This window comes from Saccostrea cucullata, unplaced genomic scaffold (genome assembly GCF_032062105.1).
Source record: "Saccostrea cucullata isolate Sc308-1 unplaced genomic scaffold, CSIRO_AGI_Scuc_v1 ctg1490, whole genome shotgun sequence".
NCBI classification, from domain to species: domain Eukaryota; kingdom Metazoa; phylum Mollusca; class Bivalvia; order Ostreida; family Ostreidae; genus Saccostrea; species Saccostrea cuccullata.
The window spans coordinates 36,211-56,738 of NW_026939817.1; the positions used below are offsets into that span (position 1 = coordinate 36,211).

At 32.3% G+C, this 20,528-nt stretch overlaps 1 protein-coding gene across 1 annotated transcript; it reads right to left on the reverse strand.

Annotated features, from left to right (window-relative positions):
• Positions 1-1,713: 1,713 nt before the first annotated feature.
• Positions 1,714-17,932, reverse strand: LOC134254058 (uncharacterized). Its single transcript, XM_062736624.1, has 6 exons — positions 17,716-17,932; positions 16,511-16,579; positions 7,958-8,981; positions 7,594-7,862; positions 2,104-3,205; positions 1,714-2,050 (listed from the first exon to the last, which is right to left on the reverse strand). The coding sequence occupies exons 1-6, from the start codon at positions 17,930-17,932 to the stop codon at positions 1,714-1,716; spliced, it is 3,018 nt and encodes a 1,005-aa protein (XP_062592608.1).
• Between the last annotated feature and the right edge of the window lie 2,596 nt (positions 17,933-20,528).

Here is a 20,528-nt window from a genome sequence, read left to right on the forward strand (position 1 = left end):
AAAAATAATTACGTGTACTTGATGTACATTTATAGCAACTTTCGGTTATCGTTCTTGACTTCCATATTTAGAAATCGTCCAGACCTGTTTTTGGTTACGTTCGTTCGTAAGATGTCGGTGTTTCTCTATAGAACGCTGCTTTTTGTAACTCAAGACTACATGTATATACAACTATATACTATAATTTATGTTATATTGATTTGGAATTTTGACTTAAGTCTGTTCTCAGTATATATGGTCATATGGTCTTGAGGCTTGGAATATACAATTACCAGTTGTGTTTTGCATGGATCTGATATTCATTTACCTGGATAATCTAACCTACATTTTCCAGGACACAGAAATACATTTTGAGAATGTCAGCAATGCTCATTTGATAGGACAGGCCTTACCTTTACCTGTAGATAACACCCAACGAGATGAGATTTAATTGTAATATATTTAATAGCGAGCGTAGCGAGCTCAATAGACTTACGTGTAAGAACAGAGGAAATTTGGAATGAAATCTGTACATACGTCAAGCATTTTTTTTTTAAACCTTCCCAGAATTCCTTAGCTACCCATATGCCCTTTGCACGAATAAATAAATAAATAAATAATAACGTTAAGCATAAAAGGCTTTCAGTTTGTAGAAATCTTTAAAAGAAACAAATAATAACTCTGCAATGTTTTTCGACAAAAATTGCTCTATGTCTATAGTTTTCAACTAGACACTCGGCTGTTTCCGTAAATCCTGACGTGCTCTCGTGTGACGTCATAGTCTAGATGTCTCTTGGACTTGACGTTTCAAGTGGCGGATGAACGTTTCAGGCATATTTTTGAAGACACAACTGCGCTCGCCCCAACGGTCACACCGTAAAATATATTAATACAGTGCATATGTTTTGTATGTAGATTAAAGTAATATGAGTAAAGATCAAACTACTTTTCTCTATTTCGTTTAGAATGCACTCTTTTGATTAAAGCTGCCACCTAGCGGCACAGTAAAACAACTGCTGTCACCTAGTGGTGCTCCAAGGGCAATAAAAATTCAAGATTGCCAAAAATGCATTTATTTCTACTATAAATGTAAATTTAATTTAAACCCTTAAGCTAATTATTAATTAGACTAAAATAATATCCGTACGATGAAGTAAACACCATACTAATACTCAAAGGAGAACATGACCAAACGTTCCATGCAATTGGTTCCATAAATGCAACACCCCTGTCACCCCTATAAACAGTATAAACTGGATATTATAATATTTAGTGCAATTCATCAAAGATACTAGTCTTTTTTTCTTCAATTATGTCTGAACCTTAAGTCACCAATCGCTCAAATTAAAGGAGAAAAAAGTCGTGCTCCAATAACATATAAGGAAATGTGTTTTAGTCCAGTCCAAATCAAAGGGAAATGTAGTTTAAGACTTTTATTATTTGTCAAGTATGCCATGATAATGCAATTCTCACAGCTATGGTCTATTGTTTTCTCTGTGGGTGAACATCATTATTCTATCTTCAAGTGGATCACTCTCAACCATTTGAAATATAACTGCAAACCAGCCTTTATTAATCTGAGATGAACAAATTCAGTCCGCTATATTCTAGAATTGTGTCTTTATTGTAAATATATAGTTGAAACAAAATTTATTTTGAAGAGTTAGATTTAAGATTCTATCTACCATCCCACAGTATTTTGTCTGAAGCGTAGTGTTTATGAGAAATATTTCATTAGTTCATCAGCATACAATATTTCCTGCAGGTATAGATCTTCATTGCAACCACTCTCAATTTTCCAGAATGCAGACCAACCCAGTACCTTCCCTTACCGTCTACACTTAGACCTCCCGGTGTATCTAATCCACAGTCATCCACACATTGTAAGAATTGTCCATTCTGATCCAGAATATGCAGACAATCATTGTTGTCATCCGTCACAATGATCTGACTCTTGGAATCATTAGCTATGTGCTCTGGACAGAAATATTTCTTTCTCCTGGCTGGAGAACCTTTGTAGCGGAATCTTACGTTCTCTTTCTTGTCCACAACGACCAATTTCCTTTCATTTCTATCGGAGGCACATATGTCCCGTTTCTGTTTTCAACTATATAAAGTTTAAACCTTCCTCCCCGGTAAATAGGTTTTCCATTAGAATCGTTCTCTATTTCTTGTTTTACTGTTTGTCCCTTATAACGTACTATTTTTTGATTGCTGTAATCATTTGAAGTCATGTTGACAAGGATATCACCTGATTTGGTACAGCACAATCCCCGTGGCTTCCAGCCTTCAGGTGCTTTTATAAGCTCTTTTACCAAACCCAATCTGACAATCATCACAGTATTATTGACACAGTCTGTGTATGTAAGTTCACCATAAGGAGACAATGAGATATCAGACGACTTCCCTGTGACGGTGATACATACCCTAACAGACCCATTCACGTCAATATGATATATGTGTTTGCATTTACCCACAATCCATGCTTCATCAGATGCAGTACAAACTATTGCATAAACATCACCTAGTGGAGTTTGAATATCAGCAACCACTTTGTCCTCCCCAGTTTGAGTATCAGCAACCATTTTGTTATTCCCAGATGATTCTGTCGAAGACAATACAGAATTGTCACTAGTCTGGCTGAAAAGTTGTGTCTGTGTTAATGTAGCTTTATGTCCTTCGAATTCTATGCTGAGCTCTTTACCTGGATCTGTGTTTATTTTTAAGGAAGAAAGGCTCAGATCAAATGGGTATTTAAGAAGTTTGGATTTGTAGTTGACTACTTTCGAGATTGTTCGGGCACGTAGGATGTATTTATTTTCATGTATTGTGTTCTCCATTTTCCTGATCCTTACATAAGGTGCAAGGATTTGTTGGACTAATATTGGGGGTTTTAATGCCCTGTTCTTCTTAGTGTTAATTGAAACCTGGTATTTGTTAAAAATGTCGTCTACCTCTTTATGCCAGTCTGTTTTGGATCCTTTCAATTTTCTTTCAAGCTCATTAATCTTTGCTGTTACTTCAGAAATATATGATTTGCGTCTGATAATTTGCTCCTCTGAATCCAATCTCTTCTGGAGTTCCTCTGTTTCTAGCAGAATTGTCTTCCTGTTTTCATAATATTCAAACGGAATTTCTTCGATATTATGGCTTTTGTGTGAAGTAATGACGCATTCCCTGCAGACCAGGAGGTCACACTTTTGACAGCAAGTCTCATATGTCTGGCCTGGGTGAAATTTACAATGTCGGGTGTTTGTAAAGGGAACAATGTTATGCGGAAGTAGTGTATGTTTTTCGATCTGTTCATTGATATAATTTTTACAGATTTCGACGTGACAGCTATTACAGAATTGAGAGCCAGTATCGTTACATATGTAACAAGTAACGGCTTCTTGTGGCCACGGGTTGGATGTGGCCATCCTCTTGATTTCTGCGTATTTTCCAGTTTATCTTTACTTAATTATCTTAAAGAAAAAGTTAGAGAATTTTGAGTAATTTGATAATTTGTGTTCCCGTACGTTAAATTTCAGCCTAGATAAACACGACAAATGTAGTGAAAAATGACACTTTTTGAAATATTTAGCATTTATTACTCACCCCTTTCTCTGTCATGTATCAAATATATGTAACATATTCACAATATTACTTTTTACTTTCGGTTTGATAATAATTTTTAAAAATTTCACTGATGCATTACATGAATTAACTTACTTGTAAAGTAGTACTTAAGATCATTATCCAGGGTTGTCTGTAGTTACGCTCCCAACACCTCTGTCAACGCTCGTTGTACAAGATTCCTGTGCTCATTTTGAAGGGTAAAAATTAGAAATAAAAATTGTAATTAATTTTTTTTTTCATTATTGAGAAAGATCATAATTTCACATTTCTTTCAAATATATTATCCCCAAAAAATGATTTATTTTTAAAACGTAAAAATCCTTTCAAAAGGAAACAGATAGAGATGTTTTAAAACATCACTGGTTTCTGGAGAGCAGATTGAATAGCATTTGATACATACACTTGAACTTGCGTAAAGAAAGGTGTAAACTATGGAGGAAAGAAAGATGAATGTTTTTATCATTGTTACTTATCACGCACAATAGAGATTGGAAGATTTTGAAATACAAATGAAACAATATAGACTATGTCTCCAATAGCTGAATTTCTTAATGCGGAGCTCTAAAAAAAATGAAAATATGAGGTATCCATATCAAATTTTTTAACGCAATTTAACCATTTGGGATTGCTTCTTTATAGTGGCAGATATGAATCCCGCTTAAAATTTATTCAAAGTTTTTAAAGTCGTGTTTGTTCACGACATAATTGTTATATAATCTATTTTATTCCTAAACATGCATAAAATTTACAAAAAAAAGTTTGTTCTAAAAAAATTAGAGCAAAAAGTTAAACCAGAAGTCTCTGACGAGACTGTAGCTCTACTGGTTTATACTTACTCGTATAACTAAGGAAGAGAAATATAAGAAGTATTTGAACTTGAAACTTTGCAACAGCAATAAATCAAGAATGATTAATCAGTCTTTTTTTTTGGCAAGATTTATTGCTACATGTACCAGACTAAAATATAAATGGAGTAGCATCTTAAAAAAATATATATATATATATATATATATATATATATATATATATATATATATATATATATATATATATATATATATATATATATATATATATATATATATATATATATATATATAAAACTATTTTAGCAACCGTGGCAACACCCTTCATCGAAATCAAAAACTTATAAAAAGAATTATGTATCTTAGTGTAATCTACTTGTGTGCCAAGTTATAATGAAATCAGACTAAAACTATAAGAGTAGTCGTATTTTGAAAATATTTCAAAGAAATTTCTCTTTCTAATAGCCATGGCAACATCGTTCATCGAAATCAAACTTCAATACACAGAATTTTGTATCTTAGTGTCGTCTACTTGTGTGCCAAGTTATATTGAAACGAGACCAAAACTGTAGGAGAAGTAGCATTCTGAAAATAAATTTTTATTTTAGTAAACATGGCAACACAGTTCTTCAAAATCCAAAATCAATTAAAAGAATTATGAGTCTTATTGTAGTCTACTTGTGTGCCAAGTAATAATGAAATCAGGCCAAAACTGTAGGAGGCGTAGCATTTTGAAAAATTGTTTACAGACGGACGGACAACAGACATACGGATGGACGACGGACACGTTACTATCTCATTAGCTCCTCTGGTCTTCGACCAGTAGAGCTAAAACCACGTGTATTGTTTATTTTCTCATACGTTTGTCTAAATGTTGTTATCTGATTGGTCAGAAGCATTAGAAGCTTGCTTATTCTGAGTATTAATAGCAAATGTTGGTTATTGTTCTTGAATTCCATATTTGGAAATCGTCCAGACCTGTTTAAGGTTCAACAATAATTTAATCACATAATAGAAATAACATTATTTGAATTAAAAGTTTTTGAGGAAAGAGAAGGGATTCTTTTTAAATTGGACTGAGGTCTTTGCGCATGACCGGTAGTTTACCCCATGTACACATCGCTAGTGACTCTGAAGTTTCAGTTAGACGTCTGCTCGACAAATTAATAAAAGAATTTCGTAATTATTGATGTTTTTGGTAAACTTATAAGCACTTATTAACATTTAAGGTTTTTACGATATCTTTTATTGATCAAATTGATATCTAATGGAATTTAACAATTATTAGGTGCCTATCAATAACGTGACGTCCGACCTGAAGGCTCAAGAGTTCAATTTTTAAGACGTTACCTCATGCATTTGTCCAACAGTGAAGGAACTTCCCTGAGCATCGTTTCTATATCTTTCATGACTACATGCACATTTAAAGATGCCAAACAAGAAACAACCAGACACCCCTTTCTCCTCTTTTTCTTCCCGTGCATGGGTATGACATCAAATATAAATAAGGACAATTGTCAAGGGCCACATCAGAAGTTGAACTTGGGGTAGAAACTAGAAACAGATGGTGTACATACCTCATGCGTTATCAGGACACTTTAAATCTGATCATCTGAACAACACAAGGGCTATGTATCCTGAGGACTGATCGAGAATGTCATAATGCATCTCAAAAATATCACAATGCAACTATGACACATCTTTTTTTTTTTACATTAATCGCGGTTTTCAATTTTTTTTCGGAAAATTATAAAATCTAATGTTGATTTCATCATTTCAGCATAAAGATGCATGAATAATCAACACTTATAAAAGTTGAAAATGCCAATTCAGAAAATTAAAACTGGTTTAAGTATGATTATTAACCACACAATTTCAAAATAAATCATATCAAATACGTATTTATGTCTAAGCCTTTAACAAGTGCATACTCAGTAGATTATATTGTTGTTGTTTTTTTTTTTATCTTACTCTAGGAATTACTGTAGAACACAGTCACGTTAGACGTTTTTATCAGGAAACAACCGGTTTCTTTGCGAAAGGCAACAATTTGACAGCTATACCAAGTTAGACCAAAAAGTTTGTTTTCCGTTTTATATATCAAGTGAACTCGAATCCTAAATTTAAAATTCACATTTTTAAAGTTTGACACATTGTGAATAATTGCACTCCACTCCTTTCCAGGATATCGAAAAAGTTTCAGCCCAGTTTCTTGAATTTTGTACATTAACAAAGTTTATTTTCAGAATGAAGTAAATTAAACGCGTAAGAAAACTATGCCATTATTCAAAGATGAAATTATTTATACAATATATAATGTATAGTCCCAGTAAAATAATTCCGAAGCAAATGGTTCCATAAATGCAACACGTATACATACTAATAATTATGATTTCGTGCAATTCATCAAAGATACTAGTCTTTCTTTCTATTCACAAATCTTCTTTAACAGAGTCACCAATTAAAGGAGGAATAGCGGTGATCCAATCGCATATTAGAAAAAAACGTGTTTGTTACATTCAAATCTATGATAACAGTGCATATGTAAAGTTGAGTATATTTTTGCGTTCTTCCGACATTTAAGATGCTGTACCGTAAATCTGGAAATCTTTGCTGTAGATAAATTTTTAGCAAAATTGCGAGTTCATTGCATTCGCAAAAATATTTTTCTTAAAAATAATTCAACAGTAAGAAAATGGAAACAAAGTAGTGATCATTCACAAAATTTTGAAACGTAAAAATTTATCAACAGCATTTTGACCCAGATTCGCAAAAAAATAATCAACGTAAAAATTTCCAGATTTACGGTATTATTTAAATGATTTTCCATGTCAAGTGCATGATCATCCCATAGTCACAGCTACAGTCAATCGTTTTCTGTTTTTGTGAACATATTCATTTCATAATTTACTGAAATGCTCTCTCAGCCATTTAAAATATAAATCTGAGTAGAGAATCAGTCAAATATATTCTAGTAGCGTGTCCTTCTTAGTCAAAGCAAATAGTTACAGTTTGGAACAGTTAAATTTTAGATTCAATCTTTTTTCTCATAATATGATGTACAAAGCGCATTGCTCAAAAGAAATATTTTATTAGCTCAACAGCAAATAACCATTCCTGTAGGTTTACACGTTCAATGAAATCACTTTTAATTTCCCGGAATACAAACCAACCCAGCATCTTCCCTTACTTTCTATACTTAATCCTCCTGGCGTGTCTAATCCACAGTTATCAATGCATTGTAAGAATTGTCCATTCTGATCAAGAATGTGTAAACAATCATTGTTGTGATCAGTCACAATGATCTGACTCTTGGAATCAGTAGCTATTTGTTCTGGACAAAAATATTTCTTCCTTCTGGCTTGACAGCCTTCATATCGGACCGCCCCTTTCTCGTCCACCACGACTACTTTCTTTGCATTTCCATCAGAGGCACAAACGTAACCATTTGTATTTTCACTAATATATATTACAAATATTCCTCCCTTGAATATATACTTACCAGCAGAATCTGTCTTTATTTCCTGTTTTACTTTTTGTCCTTCGTAACAAACTATTTTATGACGGCTAAAATCATCCATAACCATGTTGACAAGAATATCGCCTGAACTGGTGCAGCAAATGCCATATGACCTCCAGCTTTTATGTGATCTGCCCTGCCGAATCTGAAAATCAATACAGCTTTATTGACAAAATCAGTACATATAAGTTCTCCCTGCTGAGTCACTGAGATGTCAACTGTCTCCTCTGTGAGGTACACGGTTTCCTTCACAGACCAATCCAAGTTTAAACGCACTATATTTCTTCCTCCACCAAAAACCCATGCTTCATTGGATTCAAGACAGGCTATTGACTCAAGATTATGATCGGTCAATGAAGTTTGAATATCAGCTATCAATTTGCAAAATGGTTCTGCTAAAGACGATCCATAGTTATCACTGGTTTGATTAAAAAGTAATGTCTGTGTAAAAATAGCTCTGTGTTCTCCAAATTCTATGCTGAGTTTACCACGGTCTGCGTTTAATTTTAAGGAAGGAATGTTCACATCAAAATCGGCAGGAAGATCTTGATATTTTTTAGGATTTGGTTTGTAGTTGATCACTCTGAAGACTGTTTTGGACCTTAGGATTTCCTTGTTTTCGTTTATAGTTTGGATCATTCTCTCAGATTTGCTGTCAGGTGCATATCTTTGATCGGTAAGGGATTTCAGGGCCTTGTTCTTCAAAGACTTAATCAAATCTTGGTGTGTGTCAAACATTTCATCTACTTCCTGATGCCAATATGTTCTGGCTTTTTCTAATTCTCTGTCAAGCTCTTCAAATTGTAGACTTGTTTTAGAAATCTTATCTTTAATATTTGAATCACTGGGACCACTTTGCAGCGTCTCTAAATCCAGTTGCTTTTGAATTTCTTCTATTTCCAGCATAATTTTCTTCCTATTGTCATGGTATTCGAAAGGAATGTCTCTAATATTGTGGTTTTGGTGAGATGCAATGACACATTTCATACAAACTAGGGCATCACAATGTTGACAGCAAGCCTCACATTTTTGACCTGGGTGTTTTTTCACAATGCTGGCTAACAACCCCCAAATTTCTTTTTATAAAGGGCACAATATCATGCGGAAGCAATTTATGGGTATCGACATGTTTATTGATGCAGTTCACACATAGTTTGATTTGGCAACTGTTGCAAAATTGATAGGCAGCATTGTTACAAATGTCACAAGTGATCACCTCTTGGGCCCATGTGATAGGCGTGGCCATTTATCTTGTTGACCTTTAAGAAAGATTTAAAGAACTTAATTGAGAGATACTAACAAACTTCTTGTGTATATGTGATGGGTTTAGACATGTTTGTGCACATGTGATGGGTTTTGGATGCAATACCAATTTCGCATGATAATCTGAATAGAAAAGGAGAATTTTACAATTTGATTGGTGCAATCGTTATAGTTCAGGCTAATTAAAGATACTTTGAAATTAAACATTCATAAATCATACTTACTTATCACTCACTCTTTGGCACTATATTTATTTTAGATTAAAAATATCCTGATAAAACGGAACAGTTGCTCAAGATTCACCAGCTCACTTATTATTTCAGATGGATCTTAATTCCTGTGAATTGTTACCCAGAACTATTTATTTTCCCCAAAGGATATCACATCCGTGTTTGAGTTCGTGCAGTATGCTGCTGCAGAAATTGTATTTACCTTGTTATGTAATTTAAATTCCCTCCGAATGTTAAGGACATATGCAACAAAAAATTGAATGGATTGTATAAGTTTGTAAACCTAGATTTTTAAACCTATTTGATGGTAAATGACACAAATATTAAATTTCTGGAATATATTAGAAAAAATACCCTAGAGGACATCAATTCTGTTCTTTGAAACATATCTGAGTTAAAAAGAGAAGTCTCGGCAATTATTTACTTGAATTTTTTCTTTCTGATGAAATAAGATAATTTGATTTTTTTCTTTTGAAAAACAGTTTCATTTTATGTCACTTAGGACATTTTGTTGGTCAAATTGGATAAAATTACAACGAGATTTCATTTTGGGGGAAGGAGGGGTTAATTTCTTTTATATGTTGCTCTAAATAAGCCCATTTGTTATGTTTTGAGAGACTTTGGATATTTTTTAATGTAAGGATTAATCTAATTAAACAAAATCGTTGTTATTCTTCCTACACGCATGGTGTTGGTACCTCAGCCAAATTAATGTATTTTCATCAAAACAGGTTACATGTATTATGTTTATAATATTGAAAAATTTGTTTGTGTTCATTGCAGTCTTTGTAACTTTATCATTAATGTACTGAATGAATGATTGTAAAGGTACTGGCATTGAATGATATGCACACTTCTTAATAATAAAAAAAGAAGCATTTTCATTTATATTTTAGTTCAAGATATAATTATATTTGACTTTGTGTCTATTCAATTTAAGAATGTAAGGAACCCTTTTGTGTAAATAACAATACCAACTGAAGCGATCTATATATCATTCCTATAAACGATAACCCATAAATAGGTACTTAGCTGGTCATTTGTCACAGTTGAGTTACCTGTCCTTAATTTAATATTGTCACTACGTTCTATTAAATAGCTCCTAATCACAACAAACCCCATGATTTTTCCTAATATCCTCCCAAAGAAATTCATTTTCAAAGAGACATAGCCACAAGACTGAGCTGAAAACTGTCTAAAAATGATCTCTTCCAAGAAGATGAAAATAGGTGCGAATGAGAAACCCGTGCTACTTTACATATTTCGCCGAAGAACTCATATTAAAGATATGAAAATATTTTAAGCTCACCTCAAGTTTGGGGTGGGGTGGGGGTCGGGATTATGTGATACCCTCGGTATCGGCGTCCCAGGTGAAAGTTTTTCTATTATATGAATCAGAGATGCACGGAAGATGCTTCTTCCAGTGTTGTTCATTGAACAGATGCTTCTTCCAGTGTTGTTTATTGAACTGATTCAGATGTTGCATTTTCAGGAGAGGAATGACGTACGGATTAAAGGTACTTGGACACAGATTTGAAGTTATTATTTTCTCTATAATATTACGACTTATATATTTTAATAGCATTTCACACAAAAATTAATTAAAAATCTTATTTCGTTTAAAAGATATTGAAATTTCAAATTTTTCGGCGGGTTTGATTGACATATCTTTGCACTCTCACAAATTTAATTTTATTCTTAATCCTTAGGAAAAGTGGCAATCTCGTTTTGTATAACTGAAAAATATTAATACTATAATCCAGAAAATTCAGAGTAGACGCGTTCGAAAGCAAAACAAACACACAATATACTGTCAGTCCGTGCAGTTGTGGTAAGCAGACTGTGACGATTGAACGCACCCTGTGAATTCTAAATAAGTTTTAATAACTTTTAAATGAAATAAGATTTTTAATTAATTTTTGTGTAAAATGCTATTAAAATATATAATTCGTGATATTATACAGAAAAAATGAGAAAATATTAATTTCAAATCTGTGTCCAAGTACCTTTAATATTTTAGGAGCAGGTTAAAATTTTGGGTGAAGGTCTTATTTTTAGGTAGCTACAAGCCCAAATCTTGACCAAACTAATATGAATAATACTTCTAAGGATGCAAAATACCAGGTTTGCTTCAGATCCTGGATGTTACCTACATTTTCCGGTTGAGTGAACAGGTTAAAGTTTTAATTGCAGGTACCATTACAAAGTATCTATGAGCCTTATGATGACAAACCTTGCATGGGTGATACATCTAACAGTACACATACACAAACTACCAGACTTGCTTCGGATGCTGGATGTGACATATATTTTCCGGTTGAGTGAACAGGTTAAATTTTTGATGCAGTTCACATTTCCAAGTAACGATGAGTCCTATGTTGACCAAACTTGTATGAGCGATGCATCTATGGATGCATTTTATCAAGCTTGCTTCAGATTCTGGATTGTTTTAACATTTTCTGGATGAGTAACCAGGTTTACAGTTTTTTTGTGCAGGTCTCATTGCAAAGTAACTACGAGGGTTGATCCAAAAATATGTCTTAAACTTCGATAAATATAATAATTATCGACATATAAAACAAAAAAATTGTATATATTGATACTATTTTTATTTCAAATCAAATCTAGACCTCAAAATTAGAATAAATTTGATTTATACTTTTCAAAATATCGGATTGTGCACAACATACCATTAGGTTAGTCGCCACACCTAATAATGTCATATGACGGATGCGCACCTTCATACATTTAAACGCTTCCCCTTTGATTCAGTTAAAAGAATTAAGATCACAAACGCATTCACAAATTTCATTTTTTAAAATAATTCTTGGTTCCCGTCGAACATTCACTCTTTTCATAATTAATTTCCCAGTCAAAAGTTTTAATTAACGTCACACACTATTAAACGTTTCCATCCGATCTCCAATCGTTTGGTCTTCTTCGCCTCTGCTCAACATTCAAAGAACCATCACACACCCAAAATCGCTGAAATAATATATAAACAAGTCTCTATAAATGAAACCACAGAGTCTGACACATCTGTTTCATATTTGAATATTTTACTTTGAAAAAAGTTCATGGTAATCTAACAACCAAGCTATATGATAAACGTGATTAACTTTAACTTTACAATCGTCCACTTCCCTTACTTATTTAGCATTATACATGAACCTTCATAAGGAGTTTATGTATCTCAGTTGAATCGATACACAACAACATCCTCTGCGTAAGAACAATTTCTAAAACGAGGTAAATTATTGACAAACAAGTTGATGAAACAAGAATATCAGCAGCCCCATTTAAAGTCATAATTGCTTAAGTTCTATGGTCGATACAATGATCTTGTCACGCAGCACTTTTATGGCCTACTATGAGAAATCGGCGGAAAATAGACGTGCAAAAAAAGGGGATTTTTTTTAAAAACTGAATTTATTTTAATTAAGCTGTTTTATTATCACAGAACTTAAACACTTAAATATTTGACTTTTACCGAATATTTTGTATACTTATAAAATCACGCCCTCGATTTAAAGAAATCAGGAGCACTTTTCAAGTTAAGAAAAATATCCTTTATTTTAAGAAATAGCATAGTACAACCCACTCTGTACTGTATGAAGTTTGGTCCCATCGATGGACAATCACGTGATGAATTCATAGTTCGTGTACTGAATTAAGGTCATCAACAAATTTCAATATCGCAAGGGCATACCCTAGTTGAAATTAAAAATTCAAACTATTAATTGTTTCTGCATACTTTGTAGTTATTGAAAAGTGCTGCTTTGAATAGAATTCAGTTTTAAAAGTTAAATTTTCAAGTAAATAGTACATGTACAATGTCTAAATGTATTTGACTTTTACCGAATATTTTTTGTACTTATGAAATCATGCCCTCGATTTAAAGAAAGCAGCAGCACTTTTCAAGTTAAGAAAAATATCCTTTATTTTTATTCTATAAATGGTTAATATCTATTAAGTGTATGCCCTTTCGAAAGTACGAATTTATGAGGTATCTCATTGTAAAATATGCGTAACCTGTACATAAAAACACGACACAATTAATAAAATACATTCTCTTGATATTTTATGAATAATCGCACTAAACCAAGGATATACAGTTGTATTAATCGACTATTTAAAACCTGTTGTGACCGGACGGGAAGGGATGCTAACTCTGCCATAGCACCTGATTCTACCTCTAATGTTTTGGAGGTCCGTGTAAATTCTGCTCCTATTTTGTATTGTTTTAAGGACTTTTGATCTTGAATAATGTTCGTTATCTCCATATGTTTCATTACATTATTCCCTCTATGAGTATGATTAATCAATTGTTCTATTTTTTGAAAGAAATACAGGATTAACAAATGCAGAATTCACTCTGCATATTTTGTATTGGATATCATTCTTTAGGAAAATCATGAACTTGTTTCACGAAAGATATGAAATGTTCATTAAGGCCCTATCTCACTTTCATTTTGTAAGTCATCTTCAAAATATTACTTTGAGAGTTACTAAATTTCTATGCAAAAGAACAAAAAAAGACACACCCTTCCCTGGAAAAACGATTAATCTCTCCCTTAAATAAGAATGAGACCATGTGCATGTATTGGAAGGTTGCAGTTGATATAAGAATTTGAAGGAATAATCCAGTCCCAAGCGCCGGTTCTCTGCACGGTGTCAGGTCATTTCTCTCTAAAACTTTTTCTCTCCCAGGTTATTTTTCTCTCCTACCATTTCACAGTAGGTCATTTCTCTCTTCTACCTAGGTCATTTCACCCGCTTTTTAATCTGATCTAATTAAATTATTTACAATTTCATTCTTGTGTTATTAACGTTTATCTTGTAAAATAAATTAATTTTATCTATTTATGACTCATAAAAATCGAACGAATAAAAAGTGTGTCGGAATCTTATTTACAGGGAAATATAACAATAAATTGATATTGTTGCCCAGCTCTTGCCACGTGGAGGACACTTCGTTACCAGAATTTATTCACAAAACTTCTACATAAGTAGAAGGCACTTGCTATAACTTTAAACTCGACAATCAAATAAATCGATGAGGTAGTATCCTTTTGCAATAGTAACTTTAAATTAGTCCCCCGCGTGTTGCAGTGGTTAGTGCGTGCGTCTGCTCTAGAAGATTCTTACATTGCGGGTTCGAATCACAATGTGTGATGTGGAGACTGATGTTTCGGAAGAGACCGAAATAAGCAAGGTTTCGTGTCGTCGCAGTAGCTTCAGACACAAAACATCACTGCTCAATAGCCGTATGCATGTATATGACAAAATATGCAACTTGCCATAGGCAATTGGTGGCCTCTCCATATGAGGGAAAAATTCTTGAGTGGGACATTAAACAACAAACAAACAAATGAACAAAAAGATTTCATTCATATGGCGACTCGATATTTTCAAATTAACCTGATATAAAAATACCACAAAGTCTGACACGTCCGTTTCATATTAGGATATTTTGCCAGAAAAAAAGCCGCTAATGGTAACTTAACAATAAAAAAAATATGATTATGTAACATAATTACTTCAACTTTTCTTTCGCCAGCTTCCCTTACTTCTAAAGCGATATACCTTAATCTACATATGGGGTGTATAGCTATATAGTCTAGTTGATTCGATAGGCAAAAGCACGTTCAACGTACGACCAAATTCTAAAACGATGAAAGCTATTGACAAAAAAGTTAACGAAGCAAAGATATCGATAATGTTTCAAGTTATCATTTAGCAAGTTCTATGGTTGATGCTTTGACCTTATCAGCAAATACAATCTATCATTAAGTCAAATGATGGGCGATTCATATTGATAGTAAGGCCGTTTTAAAAAAACCGAATTTTCAGTTTGCCCGAGCACACGGTGGCTGCACCCTCCGTGACAGATGATCCCACCTCTGATGTTTTTTTTTTAGAGATTCGCATTTGCGGTGCTCAATTTTCGTATTCTTTACAATAAAAAAAAAATATTGCTGTACATTTTCTTCATATCTAATTTTTATAAAAAATCTATACATAACTGAGATACATAAAGTATATGATTAATGCATTAAAAAAAAAAAGAAAAAATACATACATTCCAACGATATAACTTTTACGATATTCAAAGATAAAAGCTTCTATAACACATTTATTTAAATGTTTTAACCAACATTTACCAGGTGAGTATCATGTTAATCCTCCTGACCAGCAGCACCTTTCAGAAATTTTTGCAGACCATGAAAAAAGACACCTACAATGATAATTAGGTATGAAACGTGTCCAATACTGTAAATATCATTTATGACAGTATAAATACATGTAGTTTTATGCTGACAAATGACTTTATATTGCAAGTTGTGTTTCATTTTTGTGTTATATGTTTGTTCATATAGTAATTTAGTTTTAATTGTAAGCCCTAAGACGGGCCTAAGCAATTTTTTCCACTGTGAGCCTCAGGGTCGTTGCTGTAATCTGAATGGTTGAGAGTTAACATCGCCTTATACGATTTGTGAAGAAAAGTAGACATATTTTGTAAGAGGAGGCCGGAAAATATTTTTAAACCCCTCCCAATTCTCCCATATTTTTTGACAAAGAACTTCGAGCTATGAGCCTTTGGACCTCACCTTCTGCCACTTACAATGATTTCACAAATAGTTCAATACATACATGTGTTAAGTAATAGTTTCCTAGGTTATTGTTCATTTAAGTTTTGCTGGAGAGAGGAAGCATAAAAGGTTTATAACATCACTGTGGTCATCAGCATTTACAACGCGGGATATTTTTACTCTTAGACATATATTTTAGACATATATCAAAATGTGTAACAAATTGAATGCAAATATATCGTCTAAATGCACTGCAGTAACACTCTCATTTAAATATTTATAAAAGTTTTACAATAATTTTGATATAAATACAGGGCATTGCCTTATCGAAAGAAAGAATCAAAATCGTACGAAATATATTTAACATAATTATATGCTGTTAACAATAAGTTTATCTTAATAAAAAGTATTGTGAAGTTTCTTTGCCAAAAAAAAAAAAACTATTAGCAATGCATTGAATCAGCACAAGTACAATTATTAAAGTGATAATGTTTTCATTACCAGCTATGTCAAGCTCCAAAGCCACTGATTCTGTGACTCCATCTATATCAATTTCATAGATCCCTGCATCTGCAAGGTTGGTGTTATTTATTTTCAGCTTAAATATCATCTGGTGCTATAGAACTCCCCTCATACTTTGGATTCGAAATATCGATGTTTTCTATTTTAATGCCATGCCTTCTTCTCCATTGTATTTTCTTAGGGACCTGTGGAGAACAAACTTCGACACGATAAAGCTTGCTATCCCCAACAGAGATCTTTTTTCCTCCATGTATTATAATCGTTGTATCTGCTGTTGTAAAAAAAAGTACAAAACGTAACATTATACTTTTATGTTACACAAAAATTTTGATACCTTACACAATTTGTGCATGTGTCCTCAATAAAACGTTTCAATAGAATACCCGCATCTGCTAAGTTAGTTGAAGAACAATAATTTAAAATTTTCCCCTTGAAACACTATTTAATTTTCCTGTTTAGACAATATTTTCAACTCAATATTTATTAAGCCGATTTAACTTTAAAATCCATCAAACAGAAAAAAACGCTTTAAATTATGTGAAAATACTTAGATACAATACAGCATAAACATAAGGATAAGGAACATGGATTGTAGTTGATAAGACAATACAAAATAAGACAATGTTAAAAAAATTAACAGAACAACTACAGAAACCTTTACGTCTTCCTAGCTCTGCGCACTTTATAAGCTCATATGACTTTTTTGCGACAATGAAACAGTGTAATAATATGGAACGAAACAATAAAATCTTCAGCTATAGGACTCTTATCGGCGCTTAATTACCATAAAATCGAGACGAGTATCTCCAGTGAGAGAAATACTTATTAAAAACCCCTCTTTAAAATGTCAATTTCTAACATTGCAAACATTTTAAACATTCAAGAAAATACCATATAAAAAAATCTCGATTAATTCTATTTTTAAAAACCAATGTCAGACAACAATGCCAGAGAAAAACTTCGAAAACTTAATATTGCTAAGTGGCAAGTACACTGACATGAGATATGAAATGCATCTCAGAATTGATATATTTGTCTTACTTTAGTTCGATAATTTAGATATTTTTTATTGTAATATGTAACCTTCAATTGTGCAAAATATCATGTGAGCTAAAAAGGTGCGCGGAGATGGGTTATACATATATAAAGAACAATAGAATTTAATAGAATCACACATTCCTTACCTAAAACCTTCATAGCAATAGAAGCTATTCTTTGTTCTATAACAACCTCATACATTCCTTCATCTTCAAAGTTGACTTTATTGATGCAAAGTTGAATTTCATGAGGTGCTATGGAACTCCGAGCATATTTGGGGCTTGATATATCGATTGTTTCTACTTTGTCCCAAAAATTTCTTCTCCAACATATTTTGTTACGAGAATCACTTGCAAACACCATAGCGAAAAACCATGCAGTCCTGCCAAAACTGACGGATGTTGTTCCTTTTATTGTAATTTCTGTTGAATCTAGTAATGAAATAGATTTATGTTCTTTTTTAATCTTTCTTAAATAAATCAGATTTATCAAATTGTTTCAGACACTCAAAAGATTACAAAGAAAGTTTTCAAAAAGTAATACTATTCCATATTTCTTTCAAAAAAATTTTAGTGTCAAAACCATATGCCTACCTGCATGTACGAGTTGACGATTCCAAGCAGATTGGTCAATTTCCATCTGTGTTCTACCTTGTGTTGCAATCCTACTGCAATCTGTCAATCAAACCAGAAAAACTGGTACGTAATGTTAAAAATATGAGGAAAATTAATGATACAACTACAATGCTTTTAATATCAGATTTGTGGATCCTTTCTTAAAAACAAAATTCCCTACAAGGAAGATTGGAAAGAGTACTTATAAAAAATCTTATCGCAACTTTAGAACAGTATACAGTATAAACTTTGTAGCTATACATCTGTGATGCTGTCATAGCTGCTTTAGTAAAAATACTAAATTAGTAATTAATAATCCCTCTCCGAAGGATTGGATGTATACTGTTTTACCCTTGCATGTCTGTCTGTGAATCTGACTGTCCGTAACAATTTTTCGTTACTGTTTTTTTCATGAAATACTTATAACAGATTACAGATGCTTAATTTTAGCACACTATTTGCTTTGGTATGCAAAATTAGTAGTATTATATCACATGAGAGTGTATTTTGACATCAGAGCGGTATTACGAGTTGGTTGAATTTATCATTAGAGTGTTTTTGCCAATTTCTTTTATATGACGTCTGTTGTTGAATTTTTTGGTCAATGACTTTTCTATATGTTTAATGTTCTCTTTAAACAAGAAACTAACCAATGTGGCACACATTTTTCAGAATATATTCACCATTTCTCTGAATAGAAAATTGAAAACAAACAATATGAGATCAATCTGGGAACTAGGAAATACAAAGTGGTACATATATCATACATATATGATATACATATATATTAAACAAACCTATTTACTTACCCAGTACATCCAAATCAATAGAGTCCGTAATACCGTCAATAACAACCTCGTAGGTTCCTTTATCTGAAAGCTCAGCATTTCTGATGCAAAGCTGAATATTTTGTTGTGTTATGCTACTCTCTGCATATTTAGGATCACGCAGATCAATATCTTCTGTTCTTTTCCCTAATTTTCGTCTCCATTTTATATTCCCAAGTGGTTTTAAAGACAATACTCGGACAAACAACTTCACTTTCTGTCCAATGTGAACATTTGTTGATCCCCGTATGGAAATTTTTGGAAGATCTGTTATACAAGAAACGCAACGAAGATAATAAAACTAAGAAATATACTTTCTATTTATTTCAAATCAAAAGCATTGAACTAATAATGATATTGTTTCTATATATATATATATATATATATATATATATATATATATATATATATATATATATATATATATATATATATATATATATATATATTGAAGCAGAAAAAATCCACAGTGCTCGGTAGTTTACAGGTAAATCTTTTTAAAAAAGAAACACGAAAACCTTAAATTTAAGCTTAAGGATGATGTTTACTCAGGTTTCAGAAAACAGAAAGGAAATTTCATAAAGTATAATATATTAAATCAAAAATTGTTTTAAATGGATAAAATCACTAAGTTTTAACACAATATCAATTTTAAAATTTCATATTTTATTATTTGAAGAAAATATACAGGAACAAAAGTCAATGTATAGTAATGCAGAGGAAATTCGGACTAAATTTTTATTTTTTCATTTTTGTCAAAATCTTTTATTTCTTGCAATAATTTTCAAAATGTAAAGATTGTATGTTTCTCCAGACATCACTTTTCAAATTTTATATGTCTTAAAGCCAATAAATTATTTCAAATAATTAAATGCTATTAAATAAAGAAATTCAGAAATATGAGCAAAAACCATTTCAGGCAATATATCTCAATAATTTGATCATTGACCCCATATAATGTTAATACCATGAGAATTATGGTAACAAAGGTGATATGAGGCTATAAATAATTTAGAGTTCTCATCAGTCATATTTTTTTAATATTCGATTAAAAATGGGGAAAAATACAAATATGACAGAGGAAATTCGGACTGTAATAATTTAAAAGTTTTTGACCCTAACTCTAATCGTTTCTTTATATGAAGCAACAGAGTTTCATTGCAATAATATTTCAATATTTAAAGAGTTTTGTTGCTTGTAATATTTTGTGAGTGAAGAAATAATTGGTCATAGTATGAAAAATCAACGTATTTTCCAAGAAATACTAAGGGGCCACTAGCATGAAAAGTAGGTCATTGACCTAATTATTTGAAATCAAAATTTAACACAAGAATTATAGGTGTACAATGTGCAATAGGTGGTTTTTCGTTCTCATCAGTGGAATTTTTTAGTCATCTGAGTAAAGGTATACCTTAAGCGCTTTCATTGCAAATCTTTAGAAGCTTTTAAAGCTTCTGAAGATTTGAAATGAAAGCGCTTAAGCTAAATTTAAGGTTTTCGTGTTTCTTTTTTTAAAAG